The 24,341-nt window shown below is 34.5% G+C and overlaps 4 protein-coding genes across 12 annotated transcripts in view; 3 read left to right on the top strand and 1 right to left on the bottom strand.

Moving 5' to 3' along the window:
- The window catches only part of LOC123910788 (DExH-box ATP-dependent RNA helicase DExH7, chloroplastic-like), a 33,349-nt gene extending 29,258 nt beyond the window's left edge, over positions 1–4,091 (top strand). For all 4 annotated transcript variants that reach the window (XM_045962025.1, XM_045962026.1, XM_045962024.1 and 1 more), the window contains exons 31-34: positions 495–707; positions 2,754–2,846; positions 3,336–3,458; positions 3,698–4,091. In XM_045962025.1, coding sequence (XP_045817981.1) covers positions 495–707; positions 2,754–2,846; positions 3,336–3,458; positions 3,698–3,775 — 507 coding nt within the window. In that variant the 3' untranslated portion in view covers positions 3,776–4,091. The remainder of the gene's footprint in view (positions 1–494; positions 708–2,753; positions 2,847–3,335; positions 3,459–3,697) is intronic.
- A 353-nt stretch (positions 4,092–4,444) lies between these two features.
- On the bottom strand, positions 4,445–7,197 carry LOC123910789 (prolycopene isomerase, chloroplastic-like). The gene is made up of 6 exons (XM_045962027.1): positions 6,481–7,197; positions 6,069–6,356; positions 5,454–5,645; positions 5,205–5,363; positions 4,884–5,120; positions 4,445–4,786 (listed from the first exon to the last, which is right to left on the bottom strand). The coding sequence occupies exons 1-6, from the start codon at positions 7,063–7,065 to the stop codon at positions 4,472–4,474; spliced, it is 1,776 nt and encodes a 591-aa protein (XP_045817983.1). The 5' UTR covers positions 7,066–7,197; the 3' UTR covers positions 4,445–4,471.
- Positions 7,198–8,974: 1,777 nt separating this feature from the next.
- On the top strand, positions 8,975–17,410 carry LOC123910787 (type I inositol polyphosphate 5-phosphatase 12-like). Of its 3 annotated transcripts, none has more exons than XM_045962021.1 (10): positions 8,975–10,478; positions 10,655–11,471; positions 12,952–13,076; positions 13,230–13,314; positions 14,223–14,388; positions 14,494–14,531; positions 14,629–14,896; positions 15,123–15,246; positions 15,333–15,693; positions 16,838–17,351. In XM_045962021.1, the coding sequence occupies exons 1-10, from the start codon at positions 9,448–9,450 to the stop codon at positions 17,114–17,116; spliced, it is 3,294 nt and encodes a 1,097-aa protein (XP_045817977.1). In that variant the 5' UTR covers positions 8,975–9,447; the 3' UTR covers positions 17,117–17,351. The 3 variants fall into 3 exon arrangements, with proteins under 3 accessions (XP_045817977.1, XP_045817975.1, XP_045817976.1); XM_045962020.1 differs by having other exon boundaries at positions 9,227–10,478; positions 14,491–14,531; XM_045962019.1 differs by having other exon boundaries at positions 9,226–10,478; positions 14,223–14,531; positions 16,838–17,410.
- A 2,639-nt stretch (positions 17,411–20,049) lies between these two features.
- Positions 20,050–24,115, top strand: LOC123910786. Of its 4 annotated transcripts, none has more exons than XM_045962016.1 (5): positions 20,094–20,322; positions 21,597–21,936; positions 22,107–22,199; positions 22,286–22,387; positions 23,350–24,115. In XM_045962016.1, exons 3-5 carry the CDS (start codon positions 22,197–22,199, stop codon positions 23,851–23,853), a joined length of 609 nt encoding a protein of 202 aa, XP_045817972.1. In that variant the 5' UTR covers positions 20,094–20,322; positions 21,597–21,936; positions 22,107–22,196; the 3' UTR covers positions 23,854–24,115. The 4 variants fall into 4 exon arrangements, with proteins under 4 accessions (XP_045817973.1, XP_045817974.1, XP_045817972.1 ...); XM_045962015.1 differs by having other exon boundaries at positions 21,545–21,936; XM_045962017.1 differs by having other exon boundaries at positions 20,050–20,322; positions 21,597–22,199.
- The last annotated feature ends 226 nt before the right edge of the window (positions 24,116–24,341 follow it).

Here is a 24,341-nt window from a genome sequence, read left to right as displayed (position 1 = left end):
GCTTTAATTGTTATTAGTTTGCAGCATGCATTGAAAGGAAAGTAACAATTAAATTGAGGGATTGATATAAGTAATCATTTTACCGCTTAAGTGAAAGGCTTGTTACATTATCCAATTGTTATCGGGTCTTTCCATGATAATCTGAATATTTATATCTTTGTTTGGATTTCACTTTGTTTGTCCCTGAAACTATTTTTTATGCAATCTGTCTTCCATATCTAGAATACTAATAGTAGTTCTTACTACATATCATTTGAAAGAGTAATCCATTTGTCCTTTATGGGAAATGCTTGTTGGGCATCACTTATGTGTTACATCATTTATATTATTTTCTGAGACAAGGGTCAGTCCTTGTGCTAGGCCACTCATTCTGTAGACCCTCTTATTTCCTGACCTATCATATACAGAAGTTAGTAGTGATATTGAAGTAATGATAAGCAAATATAACCATCAGATATTCTTTCAAGCAAAGATCTCTAAGTGTACCCTTGCAGGCTATACTATGTGCAGGTTTATACCCCAATGTAGCAGCTGGTGAACAAGGTATTGTTGCGGCAGCTCTCAGCAGCCTTAAGCGGTCTCCTAGCTCTGCGAATTCCAGCCGTACAGTCTGGTTTGATGGAAGAAGAGAAGTTCATCTCCACCCATCTTCTATCAACAGTAACACAAATGTATTCAAGTACCCGTTTCTTGTCTTCCTTGAAAAGGTTTGTGAAGTTTTTGCAGAACTTTGTTAAGTTTCCTTTTTAGCTTAAAATATTTCTTCTCATAATTTAGAAATGTATTATCTCTTTAGGTTTGTTCATTTATTTGTTGCTTTGAAATCAATGTCATGTGATAATATGTATATGGTATTAAGCTTAATTGCATATTTGGTCCCATACGTTTATTTTAGGTTTCAAGTCGGTCCTCTGTGTTTAAAAAGTTCCAAGTTGGTCCCTTACGTTATTGATGTCAACATAAGTTCGTCCTTTCCGTCAAATCTTGAGTTAATTTCGTTTAAAACTTCCATGTGGCACCCTCCTAAGTTGTCCACGTATGCAACTCTATTAGCCACGTGGACGATTTAAATAGAAATTGGACTAAAAGGACTAGCTTACTATAACGTAAGGGACCAACTTGAAATTTTTTAAATGTAAGGGACCAAATTGAAACCTAAAGTAAACACAAGGGACCAGATATGCAATTAAGTCATGATATTATAAGAAAATATCTTATAAAATGTTAGATATTATATTAGAGAATCTTAGTTTATTTCTTAGGATTTGTTTATAACCATATAAATAGGAAACTTAACCATTGTTTATAATCTTAGTTTATTTCTTATTATGTTAGAGAGACCTAATTTCTCTATTTATTTAGGATAGAGTCTATGTATCCTTATAAATAGGGATTTAGCGTTTAGTCTTTTGTATCTAGTTATTAAGTATAAATACGGATTAGTGTTCACCCTTTTATATCAAGTATATTTACTTTAGATTTTTTTTTATCAAGTTATTAACTATTATATTCAATGTTCTTATGTTTTCTTTCCTCCTTTTGTCTAAAACTCATAATTTCATCATGATATTTAGAGCTTGGTTCTATCCTCCGTTACTTGTCTTGTCACTAATTCTCTTCCCGAATTTTTGAAAGTTTGTGAATGTAGTAACAGTTGTATTTAAAATTTACTCAATTGAACCCTCTTCCTTTTTTTGTTATTTCAAACGGTCATCCTTTTTTCCCGGCGTGTTTCATGCCTCCTCCAATGCCATCAGTCATTGTCCGCCGCTGCCAAAGAATTTTCCAGCAACTGATACCACCACTTGCAAGAATTATTTTCAGTGCGTTCAATGCACGCACCACCCTCCGAAGCTCCGTTTGCAATACCGTGGTGCCATTCAACTTGCTAGTGCTTCCTCGGTTCATTTGGGGGTCGTTTATCTAATTCATCCACTCGATCAGTGTGGTTCTGCTGCCTCCTGATCAGCGTGTTACTGTTTGTGCCTCTCTATTTTTGGTGTTTCTGTTGCTGCTCGGTTTTCTAAACCTCAGCCTGGTGCTTATTTGGTGCTATCGTTCTGATTTGGTTCAAAGGCGTGATGTCTTCGACATTACCATCAGGTTTAATTTTTCGTTAGGCTAGCTCTGGTATAGTTAGCACTGATCCAGTATTGTTTTAGTTTGCTTTTAAGATATTGCACCTTCTAGTTGGACCTTCAGCTGCGGTTAACCCTAGCCCAATATCATTTTAGGTTTGGTTTGAAGGATTGGCATCTTCTAGGTTAGGCTTTAGCTGCTTGTAAGGATTTGCCTAGTATAATTTCGGTTTGGTTTGTCTGCTATTCACGAAAGTTGGTAGTGGTTTCTTTAATTGATTTTTCGGTGTTTTTTTTGCACGCCTTTTGTCTATAACACACAGCAGTATGTATTTACAATTCTAAAATTATTGAAAATAAACCCTTAACTACTTTGGATGTTCCTTCTAGAGAAATTTATGTGCATGGGTAACTTTTCTTATAATCTCAAATTTGATATGTTGTGAAAGTGAATTTCTGTCTCAATTGCATATATCAATTACACGCAAGAGAATGTATACAGAGACATAAATACAAGGATTTATTTTTTTCCCTAATTACTGGAATTGCATCATTACCCTATTTACACTAATTCCAAAACTCCCCCTCAAGCAACATATAAAATATATGTGTCAATCTTGTTACATTTATAATCAATCCGATTACCTGTCAGTGACGTAAAGTTAAAATTGTCAGGTTGAAACGAACAAAGTATTTCTACGAGATACTTCAGTCATTTCTCCATACTCAATTTTGCTCTTTGGAGGGTCAATCAATGTTCAGCATCAGGTACATGTTCTGTTACTCTATTCCTAATAAATGATGCTTATGGCAATGCTAAGATGGACCCCTTATACCTCAATTGGTGGTCCACCAGGAACTACATTATTATATCAGTTTTTTTTATTATTTTGAACTTTAGTTTTCTAAATTTATATAGGGCCCGTTTGGATTGACTTAGTTTTGAGCTTATGCGAAATAACTTATGCAAATAAATAAGCTTTTATGTATTATTATAAGTTTTTTAAGGTAGTTTATGATAAAACAGCTTATAAAGATACAATTTTTGTTAGTGAAAACTTATGAATTAACATAAAACTTTATTTATTTGTATAAGCTATTTTCATAAGCTAAAAAATAAGCCAAATCCAAGCGGGCCCATAGTCTTCCTAAAAATAAACAGGAAAAAGTATCTTTTATATATTGCTGGTCCACCATGCTGCTCTTTCAAGAGTGCAATTCTCGTTTGTTTTTAACTTTCTTTCCTTTACGCAATAGACTGGACTGGTCATCATCGATGGATGGTTAAAATTGAATGCACCCGCCCAAATAGCTGTGTTGTTCAAGGAGCTACGATTGACTCTACATTCCATTCTAAAGGAGCTTATTAGGAAACCGGAGGTACCATTTTATAGCTACATTCCATTTCTAATGATATTTTGAATTGTCTTGAAGCCTTCCCATTGCCCACACTGTTTCTCTTATCCATGTTGTTGGATGCATCAAAGTCTACCTTAATCTTATTATTGTTTCGGTTGAATTAACTTCAAGATTATATTCTTCTGTCACATGTGCAGTATGGTAACATAATGCTGTTTGTTTTGTTGTAGTAACAATACCATTATTTTGTTTACTTTCAGAATGTGATCGTTCTAAATGATGAGATCATCAAGTCTATCATCAATCTGCTTTTAGAAGAAGGCAGTGTGCCTAAATGATTGTGTGTCAGAGTCACGTGGAAGAAAGCTGTATCTGCTCTGAACCAGTTTTTGCTAGGTGAAGCATGGGTGAAGATCTGTTTAGTATCTTGTAAAACCCTATAACTGATGATAAATATATAAACTAACTATATTATAATATTAATAATTTAATTACTATGCGACAACTATATAATAGTTTATTCAACACAAAAAACAAACATATAACAGTTTTATACAGACATTTAGTTTTAGTCCATGTAGATATTTGTGCAGAAACTTTAAGCAGTTGTAATGTGACATATTAGTGCAATGTGATAGGTTGTTTTTGTGAAAACCATCCATTAAAATTGGATCAGATTGATCAGTCATACTGGCTTGATCGGAAATCAAATCTATAGTGGGTTTGGTCATTATAATGGACGGATTGTGTTAGCAAACTCCTTATTGTTTGGTTAATCTTTATTTTAAAAAATCATATGATTCGTGGTGGGAAAAGTGGTCAACCTTAGAAAACTCCATGTATATATGCTAACTTAGAAATATTTTGAAAGTTTATTTAAGCACAATATATATATTTTTATTACAAAATATGATGTTTTAGAAAAGAAAAGAAATTGACATGTGGTATGGTGATAAGTCTAAAATGAAGTGAAAAGTATATAAAATTGAGTTTGGTAAGGCTGGTGCTTGGTAGATAAAATCTGTAGAATTATTTCAAATTCCAATTGCATCGAGCAGCTGGGAATGCTGAGACACTGAAACTAGTGAATTAGCTACAATTGCGCCACTGGCAGCAACAGCAGGGACTCCAATGCCAGGAAAAGTGGAGTCACCACAACAATAAAGGTGTGGGATTGGGGTTGAATGTCCGGGAAAGGTATCTCTACCAGCTTGCATAGCTGGTCCATATGTTCCTCTGTTCCTCCGAAGAAATCTTTGATGTGTGAGTGGACTTCCAACTAATTTCACTTCACATTTTTCCCTGCTGAAACCTGTTCCCACTGCTCTCTCCACTGCTCTCCACATTATCTATAAATTTGTTGTTTGCAATAATTAATTAATAATCATTAATAATTAAAAACACAACTCAAATTTCGTCTTCATTCGTTCAATTTCATATACATACCTCTGATCTTTGATCTTTAAGATTTTTGTATTCAGCACTCCTACGATCAAGTCCATCCCACAACTCAAATGGTTCGGTTCCTGGTAGATAAGCATGTAACACATGTTTCCCAATAGGTGCCAGATTAGGACTAAGTACACTAGGCACTGATATCAACACAACATTCTGATCTGCATCAACTCCTCTTTCCCAATCATTTACAACTATATGATGAATTCCGAGATCACTGCGTATACCCTGCTCACTCAATCTTGAATACTTCAAACATATGCCAACTGAAATATATAAGTAAATAAATAAAAGCAGTCACCAAAACCTCACCTCAGCATCAAATCCCAAATGGAGATGCATGAATGATTCACACTGACGAGTTGTGTTAATCCTATCTGAGTAAGATTTTGAAATAACTTCTTGAGGTAGCAATTTTAAAGTATCCCACATTGATGCATTGCTCACAACAGCCTTCTTAGCACGTATAAACTGCAGCATGCATAATTTGAACATAAAATTCATCTTTTCACATTTTCTCATCAATATTCATATTCAAAATTAATATACTGCTGCACTCACTTGACCACTTCTCAGCTTCACTCCAACGGCTCTTTCATTTTCGACAACAATCTTTTCCACGTGACTTTGAAGATAAATCCGTCCACCAAATTTTTTTAGTCCTCGTACGAGAGCATCAACAATACCTGCAGCTCCATCAAGGGGGTACTCAAGACAGCCACCTGGTTTGTACCATTCTGCAAACATGTAAACCTGGGGGAAGTGGGAACAATTGTTTTGTCGTCAATGCAATATTAGCAACAATGTTTCCCTAATGCTTCAACCAGCACTCTTTCATTAAATTTTTATTCTATTTTACTGCTACTTTTAGGAGATTTTTTTAAAAATGAAATTGATCAATCAATCTTCTACTGTCTGTTAAGTTAACAACAGGAATCAAAATTTTAACAAAAATCCCTTTAGAGATTTATGTGCTATGCATGCTGTTAATAATCTATTTGTATGAAAAATGAGAAGAGAGAAACTTGTTATTATGGTCATAAATAATATAATCCTCATTTATAATAAAAAAAAATATTAAATTGACAAGCTACCGGTTAGATAATAAGAACAGGGTTGCTCAAGAATTAATCATGGTAATGATGATTTGAAATGTGTGAAATATATATATAGTACCATCTCTGCAGAGAGTATACTATCGGATTTGACCCCAGCAAGCAAGAAAGAGAGTAGATCAATCCAATTGCGTATAAAAGGGTGTTTGAGTTCCAAAGAGTCAAGTATTTGGGAGAAAGGTGAGAGAAGCTGTGTGGATCGAAGAGCAGCCTGAGGACCCATTTGGAAAAAGGTGTTGAAAAGAGAAGGCGCATATCTAGCAGCAGCTGTGTAAAGAACACCGAAATCTCCTCGAACAGATAGAGGGGGAAGAGCCATTGCAGCTGTAGACATGGGAAGTACAGCATCCTGTGGAAGCACATATAGATAGATACATACATAGGCAACAATATTATTACATTATATACCTAGACTAATTAGCAGAAGAGTAGCAGGAGGTAGTAAGAGAGAAAGGAAAAGTACTAGTACTGACTAAAAGCTTTTGCCATTCTCGAACAGCTTCGGGACCAGCATAGTTTTGAAGGTCCTTTAAAAACTCAGTAGGGCCAATGCGGGACAAGAAATCAGCCTCAGGTACATAGACCATCCATGAATCATAAGTAGCGCATGGAACAGACTCTCCCAAGGCATCAAGAACTTGAGCAAGAGGGTTAGCCTGAGGACCTCTAGACTGCAAACCAGAGAATAATGATGGACCTGAATCAAACTTATAGCCTTTGACATCAAAAGAATGAGCAGCACCTCCTGCAACGTCGTGACTTTCCAAAAGGACAACATCTTGTTCATATCTTGCTAACATTGCTGCACAACTCAGTCCACCAATACCACTCCCAATCACAATTACATCTGCTTCTGCATCATCATCACCATCATCTAATTTGCTGCTACTGTTTCGCACCACAAAGCATTTCCTCATTATTCTCCCATTATTATTATTATTATTATTATTGTGAAAAGAAGAAGAATGATGATGAATTCTTGAACACTGTCTTCTCACTCTCACAACATTACAAGGAAACACGCCAACACCCCTCATCGTATTCATGGCAGGGCACATGAACCACCAAACCAAATCATCAATCTTGTATTGTATTGTATTGTTGTTATTTCTTCTTTTCAAGTTGTAAACTCCTGTCTTCAGTTTAGCCACGTCACTACCCAATTTCCTTTGTTACAATATCCTCTCACAATCATGAAACCATTTAGTTTATGAGTTTCTTATTTTGACATCAAGTAGACCACACAAAAATACAACATCATCAACTTTTTTACTCATAACACGGATACCAATACAAGCAAATAATATTAAAAAAAAAGTAAAAACCCCGTAACTTTGTTGTATTTTTATTTGAAAATTGTGTTTAAATAACATTTGTGTTAGTTTATATTCACTAAATATAAAATCCACTCTAATATGATAGAATAATGTTTTAACAATTAAATAATAATGAAAATTGCTAACTAGTTAAGCAAACTCAATATAGTCAAATTTTATCAAAAATTGTGTAGTCAATATTTTATATAATATAAAAAAAATGTTATTTTTAATGTAAAATTAGCCTTTTTGTATCATGACTCTAAATAATTTATCTGTTAAAAAAATAATAAAAAATTATTATTATATTAGCTAATACATTGATATTTGTGTTGTGATAAAATAATGAAATATAAATTCGTGTATGAGTAAAACATATTTATATTACGTTATTTAAACTAAGTGTGTTAAACCTTCTTATAAAATGTGCGACAATTATCATTTCATCTTACATTACCCATAAACAAAGGTTAGCTCGATTGATAGGAATATTGCACTATATATATATATATATATATATATATATATATATATATATATATATATATATATATATATAAAGAGACTATGGTTTGAATTCCGAACTCCCACATATCCATTTTAAGAATGAGATTTCTAGTCATCAGTCTACTTGACAAAAAAAACTATGCATGTACTTAGGAAATATCATTGTGATTCACCGAATTGTTTGTACTTTGTTATTATTAAGAAATGTTTGATGACTCATTAGGCAAATTTTTAATTTTGATGAATCATTAGGCCAATTGTTTGATCTATATGTCATAGACATATAACTATTTTGGCTAAATATAAATAGTAATGGTTTATTAATTTTCCATATTTGAGTTATTGATTTTTTTTATACAAAAAGAGGGCAAAGTTCAAAGACAAAAACTACGAAATTAAACGAACATTTCTAGGAATAAGACTTTGAAATAAATTCTTTGTTAGACTATATGAATGAAGCTAACTAATCAAGAGTAGCCTCATTAGTCTTACAATTATTTGTAACCATGTCCACTAGAAATTGGGAGTCACTTTCCACAAAAAGATGCGAAAACTATGGCGTCTAGCTATCTTTAATCTCTCATGCATTCTCCACATTTCAGCTTGAAGAGCATCACATGTTCCGATCTTTCGAGCATAACCTGTTAGCCATTGATCATCGAAGTCTCAAATAAGGCCCCCATATTATCTACAAGGTCCAATGACTCCTTATAAGCTTTGTCACAATTAAGTTTAATGCAACCTCCTTATGGTTTCTTCTAACGTAGACAGTCTCAAAATGTATCGACCCTCCTGTTAGGTGCAGATGATCGCCCATATCAATGACTCGAACCAAATCAAGAATGTCACAAATAGGATAAATAGGCCGATAAAAGATCTCCTCAAAAATAGATTTCGACGAGCATTTTTTTTTACTTTAGAAAACAAAAGAAGCATGGGAAAGTAGAGTTTAATTAGTCCAACTTTTTTTATCGTGAAAGTTAGTTTGAACTTAAGTTAAAATTGTTTGGTGATTTTAGTTTTTTTATTTTTATTTTTGACAATTTGTTTTATTTTATTTTAGAATCTGTTTTTTTTTAAACAAAATGTTGACCCTTCTTGTTATCCTTTTAACAAGCAATTAAAAGAGGCAGGACAAACAAACACGGCGGGATTGTGCTTGCAGTTTTGGCGCTAATTGTGGCAGTAGCAAGCAAGACACAGTGAAAGCAGTGAGTGAGTGAGTGAGTGGATACAGCAAAGGATTTTTCACAAATTCAATTCATCACATAAATAAATAAGGTGAGAAGATCTCAAAGTAAGGTGAGTGGTAAACTGAGAAGAAGGATCCGAAATAAACGGTTACCCACAAAGTTTGAAATAATAATTATTTGTAATAATAATAATAATAAGAATAAGAAGAAGAAGAAGAAAAAGGAAACTAATCCTGTCCGTAAGGTTGCAGTATGCCACGCCTTACTTCCCGGTCTCTGTCGATAGACCCTTTCTTTCCATCATTCATTCTTTCTTCATTCATCTTTCTTTCTTTCTGCTAATGCTAATTCTATTTTCAGTTTCTCTTTCTCTATTTTTTTTTTCAATCAACACAAATAATAATAATTATTCAAGAAAACTATCATGATGGGAGATGACCGTATTGAAGACGATGAGAAAGAGTCGTTGGCCGGTTTGAGCTCCGTTCCACCTCACCGCAAAGCCCATTCTTATAGCCAACAGCTACGTGGCCCATCCACTCACAAACGCCACCATCAAGTCCGCAAGCACAGTCTCGACGACAGCCGTATATCCAACAACATCATTGAGTCTTTTTATGAGGAGTCTGATTCCGATGACGACTTTTTCCCACATTCAAATCCTTCTGCTGCCGATGAATACATGGAAGGTGGTGGCGGTATTTCTGATGATTTGTCACAGTTTCAGCCACTTCAAGAATTTATTGGAAGTGGTGGCGGTACTGGTGTCTTTAAGGCTCCCATTAGAGCTGCCGTTCATCCCGGTAGACCCACATGCCTTGAGTTAAGGCCTCATCCTTTGAGGGAGACTCAGGTTGGTAAATTTCTCAGAAACATTGCATGTACCGAAACACAGTTGTGGTCTGGACAGGAATGTGGTGTTAGGGTGTGGGAGTTTAAAAATGCCTACGAACACGGCTGCGGTCTTGGTGGAAGGGTTAGAAGGGGAGACGAAGATGCCGCCCCTTTTTATGAATCTAATGATACCTCTCCTACATTATGTCTCACCGTCGACAATGGTAATAGGTTGATCTGGAGCGGCCATAAGGATGGCAAGATTAGGTCTTGGAAAATGGATCAACAATTTTCTACCCCTTTTAAGGAAGGTCTTTCTTGGCAGGCACATAGAGGTCCCGTTCTTGCCATGGTCATAAGTTGCTATGGCGATCTCTGGTCAGGTTCTGACGGTGGTGTTATTAAGATCTGGCCATGGGAATCAGTTGAAAAATCTCTTTCCCTTTCTCCAGAAGAAAGGCACATGGCAGCCTTACTTGTTGAGAGATCATTCATTGACCTCAGAGCTCAGGTCACCGTCAATGGTGTCTGCAGTATATCTTCTCAAGAGGTTAAGTGTTTTCTGTCTGATCATATTAGAGCTCGCGTCTGGTGTGCTAGCCCTCAATCCTTTTCACTCTGGTTAGTATGTTTCTTCCTGTTCTCTTATATTGTTTCAGTTTTTTATGTGCTAATAATTGCATCTCCATTCTGTTGCATCAACTCATTGCTGTTACTACTGTAGTGTTTGTGTTTCATTCTACTCGCATTGACTTCGAATTAATTTGAATAACAACTTGGAATGCATCATTTTATAGGGATGCTCGCACAAAGGACCTTTTGAAAGTATTTAACATTGATGGTCAGGCAGAAAATCGAGTTGACATGTCATCAGTGCAGCAGGATCAAGCAGTAGAAGATGAAGTGAAGGTAAAGTCCGTTTCCAACTCAAAAAAGGACAAGTCCCAGAGTACTAGCTTTCTGCAGAGGTCACGTAATGCAATCATGGGAGCTGCAGATGCTGTCCGTCGAGTTGCAACCAAGGGAGCTGGAGCATTCGTTGATGATACTAAAAGAACAGAAGCCCTTGTGCAAACAAACGATGGGATAATTTGGAGTGGATGCACAAATGGCTTACTTGTGCAATGGGATGGCAGTGGAACCCGTTTGCAGGATTTTAATCGCCACCCTTGTGCCGTCCAATGCTTCTGCACTTTTGGAACACGGATATATGTAGGCTATGTGAGCGGTATTATCCAAATACTGGACTTAGAAGGCAATATAATTGCAGGGTGGGTTGCTCATAATAGTCCTGTGCTTAAATTGGCTGTTGGCAATGGTTCTGTTTATAGCTTGGCAACTCACGGTGGCATACGCGGATGGAATATTGCATCTCCAGGTCCCATTGACAACATAATAAGATCAGAGCTAGCCGCAAAGGAACTTACTTATACAAGACGACACAGTATCAGAATTTTGATTGGCACATGGAATGTTGGTCAAGGTAGAGCTTCTCAAGATGCACTTTTGTCGTGGTTGGGGTCCGTTGTATCAGATGTTGGCATTGTTGTGGTTGGTTTGCAAGAAGTGGACATGGGTGCTGGTTTTCTTGCACTGTCGGCGGCAAAAGAAACTGTAAGACTTTACTCACATTCTTAATTATGCATTTGGACATTAAATATTTTGTAAAGCCTTGTTTGCTTTATATGTTAAACTACCTTATTGATGGACGATTTTGTCTTGGAAACATGGTTTAGACTTGTACTTATTTCTTATATTCTGATTAATTTATTGACCTGTGTTATCTCATTTTATCATCACAAATTCATTTCCCTTATTTATTTATTTATGTCAAACTAAATTAATCCTTACTCTTATTGTACAAAAGGTTTATGTCTGTTTGTTTGTTTAAGTCTATGGTTCCTCTATGATTAATGTGCACCTGATAAATAGCCATTTACCTGATTTATCCCTGACGGAGAATGGTGGGAGGAAAAGTTTGTTTCTGTAAGTAAGCAATCACTTGGTAGAGCTATTTTCCATACTGCCCAAAATATGTGGATTCACCAACAGGATTGGAAGGTTAATAATCTTGCAGCAACCAAACAATTTTTTTACATAATAATGTTTTAAAAATAAGAGGTAAATTGGAAGAAATAAATTATAACTCATTTCATTCCATCTACTATCCCATGGTCATCTACCTCTACCGTTATTTCGTATGATGAATTCAAGGCACTTGAAATGTCAGACTTGTGGTATTGCATGTTCTCCAATCTTCACCCCTAAGCTAAGACTTGTGCATCTCTTGCTAAACTTACATTCCCCATACTCTGTTTACTTCTACTTAGGCGAAACTGTGGTTCCAATGTTTGTCTGCATGTCCCTAACTATGATATATTTCTACTCTTTACTCCGCAACTAAAGCTGTATTGTTTGGAAAAGGCATGCATTGCTCTTGTGTATGTTCAGTAAACAAGTTGATATTTGATGCATATTTATAGTTACATGAAAATAAGAAAATCTTCTGTATCTTCAACTTGTCTTGTCTTGTCTTCTCGTCAATAGAAATTAAATTAAAAAGAAAATACATTCTTTAATTTTGAAAATTATTTAGATAAATGAAAGATTGCCGTGTATACTTATGAACACGTGCAGATCATGTGATGAATGATTTTGTTCAGTTGGTGGACAAAATAGTCTGTAGGCAGGTTCAAAAAGTTTAAGGACCTCTCAGACTCTCACCGGTTTAAAATATTTATGCTGGCCATTTTAAGATGAGGTAAAATTTAGAGTGTTGTATATTTTCCCTTGTGCTTATACCCTATAACCTTGCCATATTATGTTTGCAGATTTTGATTGTAAAACAGTTTTGTTGAAGTTGAAATCATAAGAAAGAATTTGGTCTAGTAATATGTTTGTTTATCTTAGCATTCTCATTAAAGATAGCACTGTATACTGCTACTGTCCAAGTGGTTGCAGCTGTAGCCAATAACAATTTTACCGTCTCTGTTCCTTTCTTATGATAATTGAAAACTATGTGTAAATCTCAGTAAGAATCTTGTGTAGTGTGTATATTCTACCCATGCATTTACTGCTTATATCACAATTGTAGGTAGGTCTAGAAGGAAGTGCAATGGGGCAGTGGTGGTTGGATACAATAGGAAAGGCCTTGGAAGAAGGAAAAGCTTTTGAGCGTATGGGTTCTAGGCAGCTTGCTGGCTTGCTTATATCTCTTTGGTGAGTGAGTGTAAACCAACTGGTGTGATAAACCTCCTGCTTCTATTCTCTTCTTTATGGAAAGGCTTCTTAGTTCTACCTATAATGTACTCTGCATTTCTATCTTTGATAATGTTTCTATGCTTATATTATGAGTTGATGTTCCTCAATTAGGGTACGAAAGAATCTTAGAAAACATGTTGGGGATATTGATGCTGGAGCAGTCCCATGTGGTTTTGGACGGGCAATCGGTAACAAGGTTTGTTTCAATTTCCCTGACTTCTTGATATTTGTTTGATAAAAACATAGTGCTCTAATTCTGCCATTGAAATCCAGTACTTGCCTGTTAAATATTCTCAGTCATTATCACTCCAGCCCTTTCTTCCAATGAACGTCAATAATTCAACTGGTAATATTTAAATATATTTGCAACATTATACAGTATATCTAATGATAAGTTAAACACAGAATGTAAGGAAAACAAGTCAAGTCAAAATTTAAATTAACATGCAATAGTTGTATTTTAAGTCTTGTAAACATTTATAGTTGTATAAATAATAATTATAATAGTTCACATCTATAGATCTTTGTAATTTGGCATTGTAGTTTTATTTGGCCTAAAAATCATAATTAAATAGAAAATACCAAAAAATTAAAAATAGAAACTGACCGGTCCAAATTGGTTCTTCACCAGTTTTCAGCTAGTTTTGGTCTGATTTTGAACTGGTTCAACCAGTTCTCACTGTTATAAAATCAGCTAGTTTATTTTGGACTAAACGGTTCGTGATTCAATCGACAGGTCTGGCCCAATTTTAATAACAATGACAAACACAGATTGCTTTTTCTGTTTATTCCACAATGCTGGATGGAATGTTTGTGCAGTTTTTCTTAAATCATTGTTATTGCAATAATAATTACCTCCCTTTGTAGTGCTTTAAAAAAGTATTTGTTTGTATGCAAGTATAATTTGGATGATTTTTTCCCTTCCCTTTTTGGGCTAAATTTAACCTACTTTATTGATATAGTAATAGTCATGTTGATGTTATTTGTCCTTACTCTAGGTTGAGATAAAAATACAAAAAAAATGCATTGATAAACTTCTTTAATTATGAACTTTTTTCCTCTTCATTGAAATGAACACTTACATGGCAAAAATTGATCAAACAGGGAGGAGTGGGTTTGAGAATCAGAGTCTACGATAGGATAATGTGCTTTGTGAATTGTCACTTGGCTGCACATTTGGAAGCTGTTAATCGGCGAAATGCCGATTTTGATCACATTTATCGGAATATGGTTTTCAGCCGATCATCCAATCTACTTAATACTGCAGCTGGTATGGTACCATACCTGTTCTTGTCTTGCTCTCTTGCCTTCTCCACATATTTATTTTGGCTACTTTACTCTTGTGGCTTGCCATTCGTCCTGTCTGTTACAGCAGGTGTCTCTACTTCTGCCCATATGCTTCGTGGTACAAATGTGAGTCCATCCTTAGTTGCTTACAGCTTTTGACAATCTCCTTGCCTCTCCATCAATTTGATTACCAAACAGTTACATCGTCTTCATTGTATCATAGGCTATGGGTGTCAGCTCTGAAGAAGCAAAACCTGAGTTATCTGATGCAGACATGGTGGTATTTTTTGGTGATTTCAACTACCGCCTTTTTGGTATATCATATGATGAAGCCAGGGACTTTGTTTCTCAAAGATGCTTTGATTGGCTTAGAGAAAAGGACCAGCTCAGGGCGGAGATGAAAGCTGGAAAAGTTTTCCAGGGAATGCGGGAGGCAATAATCAAATTTCCTCCAACGTATAAGTTTGAGAGGCACCAAGCAGGTTTAGGAGGTAAATATATGGGCATTGTCAAGACTAGTGGTTCCCATTTGTTACATGTTGATTTGAATATGGTTCCTCAGTATCAAAATGTATTAAAAATTGGCAACACAATGAATATGACAGTTTCAATTTTGCCTTCTGTCAATATGGATTTAACAGATTGTTTCTTGGTTAAAGTGACTAGTATTTTGCATAAGAAACATGACAATTGCGTAACTTCCATACATTCTTGCAGGGTATGATTCTGGGGAGAAAAAGCGAATTCCTGCTTGGTGTGACAGAATAATATATCGTGATACTCGGCCAGCTGCAGTTTCTGATTGCAATTTAGACTGCCCTGTTGTGTCGTCAATTTTACAGTATGTTGCATGGTCAAAATAGGTTTTTATTTTCTTTTTCTTTACTATATTAGGTACAATTTGTTATCATTGAAACCATTTAACAGGTATGATGCTTGCATGGATGTGACTGATAGCGATCACAAACCTGTTCGATGTAAGTTCAATGTGAAAATTTCTCATGCTGATAGATCAATCAGGAGAAAAGAATTCGGGGACATTATGACATCAAATGAGAAAATCAGATCTATGCTTGAAGAATCACGTTATGTTCCAGAATGCAATGTCAGCCCTGACAATATGGTCCTTGAAAACCAGGAGGCTTCGTTGTTGCTTATTACAAACAGAAGTACAAAGGATAAGGCTGTATACAAGATCACCTGTGATGGCCAGTCTGTAGTAAAAAATGACGGAGAAGCGCCTGCTTATATCCCAAGAGGTGCCTTTGGCTTTCCTAGATGGCTTGAGGTACTGTACCTTTACTTAATTTAATACTCATGTTATTTTTTTTTAATTTTGAGGGTTTCCAAGATATATTAGTTAGATGCAAATCTTACTGCATGTACAAAGTTTTGGTGGCTTATCTTATTCTTTTAAAATGAAGTCAACAATTTTCAAAATAGATAGTGCCTTACATTGTATTACTATCACAGAATGCATGATTTTTAACCTATTCAATTTTACATTATAACTATTGATGTGAATAATATAGGATTGTTAAACTAGGATGCTTTTTCTGAATGTTAAAACAAAAATGACCTACTATTTGTTAAAAGTTCTGAGAATAGTTTTATGTCCTTTTGTAAATTCAGTGTCTGCTTCATCCTTATTTTACTTCAAGTTGAAGATAGTTGCAGTTTTCAATGACTAAATTAGAAAAAGTTTACCTAGAGTGTGCTTTTTGAGATCTTATGGAAAGACCTACATGTTGTCCTGCGTCCCTTCCGAACAACCTTATAATTGAAAAACTAATTAACTCTGCTTTATGTTGCTGACAAAGTCACAAACTTTCCTTCACTTATTTGTTTTACAAATAAATAGTCTCTGTCCATTTTTCTGATATAAATTTATACTCTACATTCTGTATTTTTTTTTTTAAAATTTAATTGCTATTGCTAAGAGAATATAAAAGGCATCCAACAGATTCAATTAGTTTGTTAACCAGATCTTATTGAGCACATAACTAAATGAAAAGTTTTATAAAAAATTGATATATTTGGTTCAAGTTTGTCTGCATTACCTAACCCTCCTGCCAGATAGTATGTATCATTTTTTTGTTTGAGATTAATTTGACATTTGTATTTATATACACCTTTTCAAATAAAATAGGATTTTTTTATTATAGATCCTTTTTTGTGACTGTTAAAATTAAGTTTACCAGTTTTAGGCTCAATATATGCCAAGTTCTTTGACATGAATTCATAGGTAAGTAGCCATTTTTCTTCTCATCTTGTAAATGTGATATGCCGGTTGACAATGGGAAGGAGGAGCACAGATAAAGGGGTTTTTCTTATTTAGTGAAGGGAGATGGGTTTTAGGATTCATAATTTATCTAAACTTCTAGGATTTTACCTACACGTACTGATGCCAATTTTAAAATGTCTTAAACTAGGTTTCTCCATCCATCGGTATAATTAAACCCGAGCAAACTGTAGAGGTTTCAGTACGTCATGAAGATCTGCATGCCTCTGAAGAATCAGTAGATGGGATACCACAAAACCGGTCAAGTGAAGACACCAGAGACAAGGAAGTGATTCTGGTTGTTCATGTTCAAGGCAGTTCCTCCGTCCAAACTCACAGTCAGAAGATCCATGTGCGTCATTGCTTCTCAGCAAAGCCGGTTCGAAATGACTCAAAATCCAACAGTGCAAGAAGAAATCAAGTAAGCTAACTGCATAGAATAGATTAAGATTTAGTAGTTTCACTTATGTGATTGATGACTTTGGAATTCAAAAAAAAAAAAAATGCCTACATCGGAGGGAAATGTCAATAGCATATATGCAAAATATTTGTTGTTTTACAAGTGTCGGTACAAGTTAGTTAGACTGTCATATTTATCTTATTGTTTTGCTGTTTCAAAGTCGAAAATATCTCTACCAATGGAAGCCTGCTTTCCTAATAAGGTTTACTGATATTACTCTTTCTACTTGAGTTTTAGTTTAAAAAAATACGTTAACTTCCTAAATAGTTTTTTTTTTAAAGTAAAAGAATGATTCTGTGAACAAACTCGCAACATTCAAGTTACTAGCATACAACGGCACATTGCCTACTACAAATAATAGGATAAAGTTAAAGTTACCGGAATATCCATGCTTTCGGATATGCAACGTTGATGTTCAAATCATTGATTGAATCTGCAATTGACTGAAGTTGACTTTTCAATAGGAATAAGCGAACACCGCAACAATACGAGAAATCAAATAGTGTCGCACAAGACGACGGCCAACACAACGCCGCACTTAGACGCTGAAATCACAAACAAAAACTTGATATACGTGAAAAATCACTTATTTATATGGAAAAAAAAGGTGTAGAGGGATGATTCTAAACCAAAAATGACTTAAAACCGCACTTCTATGATGAACATTGAACAAAAAACAAAGAGAACTTCCTAAATAGTATTAAATACTACACTTCTTTTCTTGTCCTAGCAATAATTGTAGTATTTTTTTTTAGAATTAGTGATGTTTATAGATGAGTGTTTAAAGTCAATACAATTCACTGCCTTTGTGTTATTTGTTTGAGTGTTTCATAATAACAGCCTTTGATATTGTTTTATGGTGTGTTTCATTTGCTAAAATAAGGGAAAGGGATTAAAGAAGACAAGAATTACAAGAATTGGGTGCCCTTGCCACACACTCCATAATTTATTTATTTTTGACGCTACTCCATAAATTTATTTACAAGAAAGGGATTATATGAAACAATGTCATGATTCACTCTTGTCATCAAAAGGTTTCAAGACTAAACTAAAAGACACTTTATTTAAAACTAATCATTGCATCCTTTCAAGTATTTTGGAAATTCTCTCACAATTCCCCACCATTTTCAAAAATATCTAAATTCATTATTCCGAAAATCTCATGATTTCAGATAAAGATATCTTACAATTTGAACCATTACTTAGTAAGTTAAGTTTCCACTCATCCCCGAATAGATTGATAGACACGCTTTGAACCGATTATTCATCATAACAAGTGTGCATAACCTACACATGATATCTCAGTATCATTGATCGAATTATAAATATGACACATTTGTTAAGACATTGTGTCTTATATCCTTTTCAAGAGAATTTAAGAATCAAGCCTTGAAATCTATGAAGCGCCCCCACTTCATTCTCATACAGGTAAACTATATCATAAATGTACACCCATAATTATGCATTTAAGCACATATATGTCTATTAAGAGGAAAACTTCATCCTACCACTTTATTCTCTTATGGTTCAAGTACTTTTATCCCTTGGGATGTATTTATTATTGTCAAGTACTTCAATCACTCTTATAATGTACTTTCATCATTGAACTAAGACTTGATGTTATTCAAGTGTGAGATGAGTTTTCACCATTGATGATTAATTATATATGGGTTTGTATCACATCCCTAATGACATCTTCAATGACCTAACCATTTTATCCGAAAACATCATATCCTTGTCAATCATTTCGTCAAAGAATTGCAAGATTTTCCAACTTTTATAACTTTGAATGTCCAATCAACCACATAGATATGTTTTTTAGGCACTTTGAATATTCTTTATACATTATTGACACTTTGTCATTTGATTGTCATTGTGTCATATGCACAGACTTTATGTCGTTCTTCTCTTGATATTACATATTTAACAATCATCTCAATTTGAAAGTTTACTTCCTCTTAAGTATCCAAGATACCATACATTCAATGCATTAAATATTTATTGGGTCGTACTAACATGTGCCTTAGGGCACATGTTAATGTTACTTTGAATAATTATTTGTCTTGAAAAAATAAATTTTTGACTTCTAAAATCATTTCAATTTTATTAAAAGAAACCTTTTCATATTGGTTATCACATAACTATGTATCATCATAAATATAATTTTAAATGTCAAAATCAAATTTTATGTATAAATATGTCTTATGGTAATTTCAAATAATCGTCACAATAGAAAAATAAATAATGATTCAAAATCATTAACATTTTATATAACTGAATTTCTTCCATGAATAATTACCAATTTATAATAATTCAAAACATACCAAAATTATTTCTAATATCAAGATAATTATTAAACAAGAAATTAACAATAACTTTCTTTTTTTGGTTACAAAATTAACAATAGCTTTCATATAATCAATACACATATAGTATTATGATATCATCAATTCTAAATTTAATAACTTTTTGCACAAAACAATAATATCACTAAGATATGCATATTTATGACAAGTCATATACACAACTTCTATGTTAAAATAAGATAAGATAACATAAACACATGCATGTCTCATAAACCAAACTTATTCATACTCACTACAAGAAAAATGAGTTTTAGCTTCAAATTTTTTAGCGTCCGCCACGACACGGACACTACTAGCGTCTCATTTGAGTCTACTTGACAGACGATATTGTATTTTTATTATTTTAATTTAATATTTAAAGTTAGCGTCTACTTTTGGAGACACTATGGAGACTCTATGAAAAAATAAATAACTAATTCATTTTTTATTTATTTATTAGTTCATTGAGTCTGATGAGGCGGACTCTAATGATAATTAAATTAAATAAAAAAAAAACTTTTTGTTAAGAGCCAAAAAATTTCACAAATTTTCAGTTTCCCACTTTTATTTCAGAACTAATATCACTTAATTATATTTTCTTTCCCGATCCCTAAATATATGAAGTAAAAAAAAAAAATCCAAGACACAATAATGGAAACTGAGATCTATTCCTAATCCCTCCGCCGTCGAAGAAGCTCACAACTCTCCTTCAATCTCTCGTTGCCGTCGAAGAAGCTCGCAACTCTCCTTCAATCTCTTGTCGCGCATCTCTCCTCTCCGTTGCCGTCGAAGAACTTACTCGACTGTTTACCATCGTTTTCACGATTCCAAGTAAGTAACTTCATCTCTTCACAAATTTCTGCACTTCATGTTCTTTATAGTTTGTTCCTTAATCTCTTGTTCTTTTAATTTTGAGTTTGTGCATGGTTGGATTCAGTAGCCAAAAGGGATTCTTTAAGACCTAAAATTGATTTTTGAGATGTTTTAGTGGTGAAGTAGCGCCCAATTTATGCAAATGTTGTGAGTTTGATCCCTGTGTTGCGATTTTGTCTTTTAATAATTGATTTTTTTTTTCTTTTCTAATAAGTTTTTTTAAATTCCTATGCATGACTATACACTAAGTTGATTATAAGAAATTCTCAAATTCCTAATACTAGACCCACCTTCCAGCTTAACCAATTTCTTTGCATGATTATAAGCAATTCTCAAATTACTATGTTCTGCATATTCCAGACTAAGATTAAGAATAATGTAATGATCATTTTCCATCATTAATCTCTCAGAAGGTTGAGATTGCATCAAAACTTTCTCTGATTCAGAAGAAGCTGATTTTGATTTTGCTGACAGTAGAACACCTAGTAAACAATTTGCAATAGCTTCAATTTGATGGCATTTTCCATACATCTGAGAAATAGCCTTGCTTGAAAATTCGATTCCATCTTCGACACAAACCTTATTGTCTGCACAAGTTTTCGAAGCTAAAAGTAATTCCTAAATAGCTTCTGAATCGAGAAATTGATTGTCTGAATAGGTGAAGTGGTGCGCTCATTGTGTGCCCTGGGACTGGTTTTAGATTTTGGATTATGGTTTTTGCATCTGTGTTTTGTTGTTGCCTGTGCGGTTTGGTTTTGGTGCTGGCTTGGGCTTTTTGCCTTGTTATTTTTCTGTTTACATTGTATCAGGGTTGTGTTGTGGATAGCCTTTATTAAATCTTGTGTGTATCTTTCTCATAACAAACATGCCTTATGTTTGGTTATGGTTATTAATAAATTTTTAGCTGATAAAAAATAATAGTGATATATTCTTATTAGTGATATATGAAGGAGTGGTTTCTAATAGTGATTATAATCGATTCTAACTTCAAGCTACTCACTGTAACCATGTTTTGTTCCAAGCTGCTCACTATAACCATGTTTTTCAATTTCAATGAAATGTAGTGTTTACCATAAAAAAAAATAGTGATTAGAATTGATTCTAACTTCAAACTAGTATTTATGTAGTTTTTGTCTCTAAATGTGAGCTTCAATTAGAGTGATAAAATTGACTTGTATAGTTTTTGTCTCTAACTGTGAGCTTCATGTACCTCACAATCAACAACTCTTAAGAAATTGGCTGAACATGGAGAAGAGGATCGAGACGTACACCGTGGTGGTCATTTTAGCACGTACACCGTGGTGGTCATTTTAGCGGTGGTGAGGAAGTTGGCGATGAAGATCAATTTGAAGCAATTAATGAGATGATTTATGATGCTATTAGGCCATTTTCCAATGTCCCCAATGTGAATGCTAATATGGAAAATGAGACACCTAGTGTCGGTGAGGTACCAAATGAGAAAGCTCAACAATTTTACAGTAAATTGATCTCTGCAAACCAACCCATTTATGAGGGAGCTGCCGAATCCAAATTATCTATTTCTGTCAAGCTTTTGGTTGCTATGTCTAATTGGTATGTCCCTCAAAAGTGCATAGATCATTTTGCTCAAATGCTTGTTGATGTTTGTCCAACAAAACAATGCTTACCCGAAAACCATTATCAAGCAACAAAGTTGTCATAATCAACTTGTCTTTTGATTTGCATGATTTGACTTGTCATTTAAATTGCTTAATGATTTTTAGACTATAAATGAATTGCTTAATCGAGCTTCAAGTAAAGGTGGGGCACTCCATACCACAGGAAGGAAGGTTCATCATGAAATTGCACTTGACATGGTATGTATTCAATCCGTACTTACATTGTGTAATTCATTATATTTATATTTTGTGTAATTTGTAATCATACACTGTTTTATTTATAGAGTTCTAAGCTTGGGAGAGCTTTCTATCCCGATGAACTTTTTGTGGCTACCCACAAAAAGAAGACTGGCGATTGGGTTGATCGTCGTTCTGAGAAAACTCATGTAAGTCAATGCTTTTGGTTTCAGTTTACTGTAAGTTTCAGTTTATTTGACAGTTCCAATAGTTTCAGAACAATCTCAATAGTTCAATTATAACACAATTTTTCCAAACCAAATAGATATGTGATATGTGATATGTGAATAACTTTCCAAACCAAATAGTTTGTTCCAATAGACCCTGTTCCCAAACTCATTCAACACACCAGATACAAGGAGAATTTCTAAAATCAGATTTAAAAAAGCAGTCTCTGATTTTAGAGTAACACATTAGTTTATGTTTCCTAGGATAAGATATTTCACAACCCTGTTATGCTGTTTCTGGTGTTTTTTTTCTGTTGTTTCTGGTTTTGCCTTTGCCCCTGCTATGCTGCAGTTTTTCGTTGTTTTACTGGTCTTTGCCTTTGTGTGTTGTTGCTAGGCTGCTGGTTTTGTTTTCCTGGTTGTGTGTGCACTTGTTGTGCCTTTTTTTTGTGTTCTTTGTGGTGCTTTGCTCTTGTAAGCTGTTCTCTTGCCTCACCAAACACTCCTTGTGTTTAGTGTTGTGCTTATCAATGAAAAGAACGTGGAGGAGTCTATTTATCTATATATTTTAAGAAAAGTCTTGCTGCTATTGGGATGTGGCAGAATTTTGCACAGCTGCTGCAATTTTCCCCACATGTGCATGGTTTAGTTGAAAAGAACGTGGGATTAGCCTTGTCTCTGCCATGATTGTTCTTAGTCTTTGTTTGGACAGTAGAAATTATGTATCTGTGCTGGTTACACTAGTCTTGTTGCATCATATGTTTAATAGACTTTGATTTAATTATGATAAAGGACATTATGACATAGAGTAGTTCATGTTGCCAACTTTGCCTAGTGAAGAAAGTTTATTTTGTTATTATATATTTGTGTCTAGTAACATTTTTTGACATAAGTGAAAAACAAAATCACATTGTTATTGATGTTGGTCTCATGTTGATTTACAGGCCGAATATCTTGAAAATTTGGCCAAAGTGACACAAACTTATGGTGGTGCTACTCGTGACACTCAAGAGGTTGATGGATCGCAAAGAATTCAAATATGGAAAGATGTTTCCAAGGGTAAGTCTCGGGGAAGATGTTATGGTACTGGACACTTGGCTAAAAACCTTAAGTATAAAAACTTGATTTATGAGGCAGAGGCACCTCACAATAGGGCAGAGAACCAGATCATTGAAGCTGCTAGAGCCGAGGCTGCTGCAGCACGTGCAGATGTTGAGGCTGCTAGAGCTGAGGTTGCTGCAGCACGTGCAGATGCTGATGCTGCTAGAGTCGAGGCTGCTGCGTCAACTGCGAGAACCAGATCATTGGAAATAAAGTTTGAAGAATTCCAAAGTCGCATGATGGCTTTGGAGACGGCCTCCTGTAGTGGTCATTCTCGTCAGAGTTCTCATCCTCATTATGATAATGAATTGGATGATCAATCGGTTGATGAAGAGAAAGATGCTTGATTTTGTTGGTTGTAGACTTTGTGGGTTATTTTGATGGTAAGTTTAAGAGTTATTTTGATAGGTTATATATTTTGTGGGATATTTTGGTGGGTCATATATTTTGTGGGTTGTTATTTTGATGGATGTAGACATTTTTGTTGACATTCTATATATATGGTTATACATGAGAAATAGATGGTCATGTTAAGAATTGATGAATTTAAATGGATGTAGACCTTTTTGTTGAGATTCTATATATATGAGAAATAGATGTTTATGTTAAGAATTGATGAATATATATATTTAAAAAAAAAAAAAAACAAAAACGTCAGCTTTTAGCCATAGTAGTTAATCCCGGATCCCGGAGCGGAGCGGCCAGCCCCAAAACTGGGATAGCGGCATCCCGGGGAGCGGGATGGCCGGGATGCCGCTATTAATTTTTATTTATTTATAAATTACATAAATAATACTACAAACATATAATTAATGTAAAATTAAAAACATCTCAA

The sequence above is a fragment of the Trifolium pratense genome, linkage group LG2 (assembly GCF_020283565.1).
Source record: "Trifolium pratense cultivar HEN17-A07 linkage group LG2, ARS_RC_1.1, whole genome shotgun sequence".
Classification (NCBI taxonomy): domain Eukaryota; kingdom Viridiplantae; phylum Streptophyta; class Magnoliopsida; order Fabales; family Fabaceae; genus Trifolium; species Trifolium pratense.
The sequence above is the reverse complement of the archived record's forward strand: the minus strand, read 5'-3'. Positions and strand labels throughout refer to the sequence as shown.

Excerpts from the sequence above, each read along its gene's own strand:
- LOC123910789 (XM_045962027.1), bottom strand. The coding sequence starts at position 7,065 with ATGTGCCCTGCCATGAATACGATGAGGGGTGTTGGCGTGTTTCCTTGT. Across the intron at positions 6,357-6,480 it reads GAGAATGGCAAAAGCTTTTA|GATGCTGTACTTCCCATGTC; the intron begins GTCAGTACTAGT and ends GTGCTTCCACAG. Across the intron at positions 5,646-6,068 it reads GTATACTCTCTGCAGAGATG|GTTTACATGTTTGCAGAATG; the intron begins GTACTATATATA and ends CACTTCCCCCAG.
- LOC123910787 (XM_045962019.1), top strand. The coding sequence starts at position 9,448 with ATGATGGGAGATGACCGTATTGAAGACGATGAGAAAGAGTCGTTGGCC. Across the intron at positions 13,077-13,229 it reads GGCTTGCTTATATCTCTTTG|GGTACGAAAGAATCTTAGAA; the intron begins GTGAGTGAGTGT and ends TTCCTCAATTAG. Across the intron at positions 14,532-14,628 it reads ATATGCTTCGTGGTACAAAT|GCTATGGGTGTCAGCTCTGA; the intron begins GTGAGTCCATCC and ends ATTGTATCATAG.
- LOC123910786 (XM_045962017.1), top strand. Across the intron at positions 22,388-23,349 it reads GTCGTTCTGAGAAAACTCAT|GCCGAATATCTTGAAAATTT; the intron begins GTAAGTCAATGC and ends GTTGATTTACAG.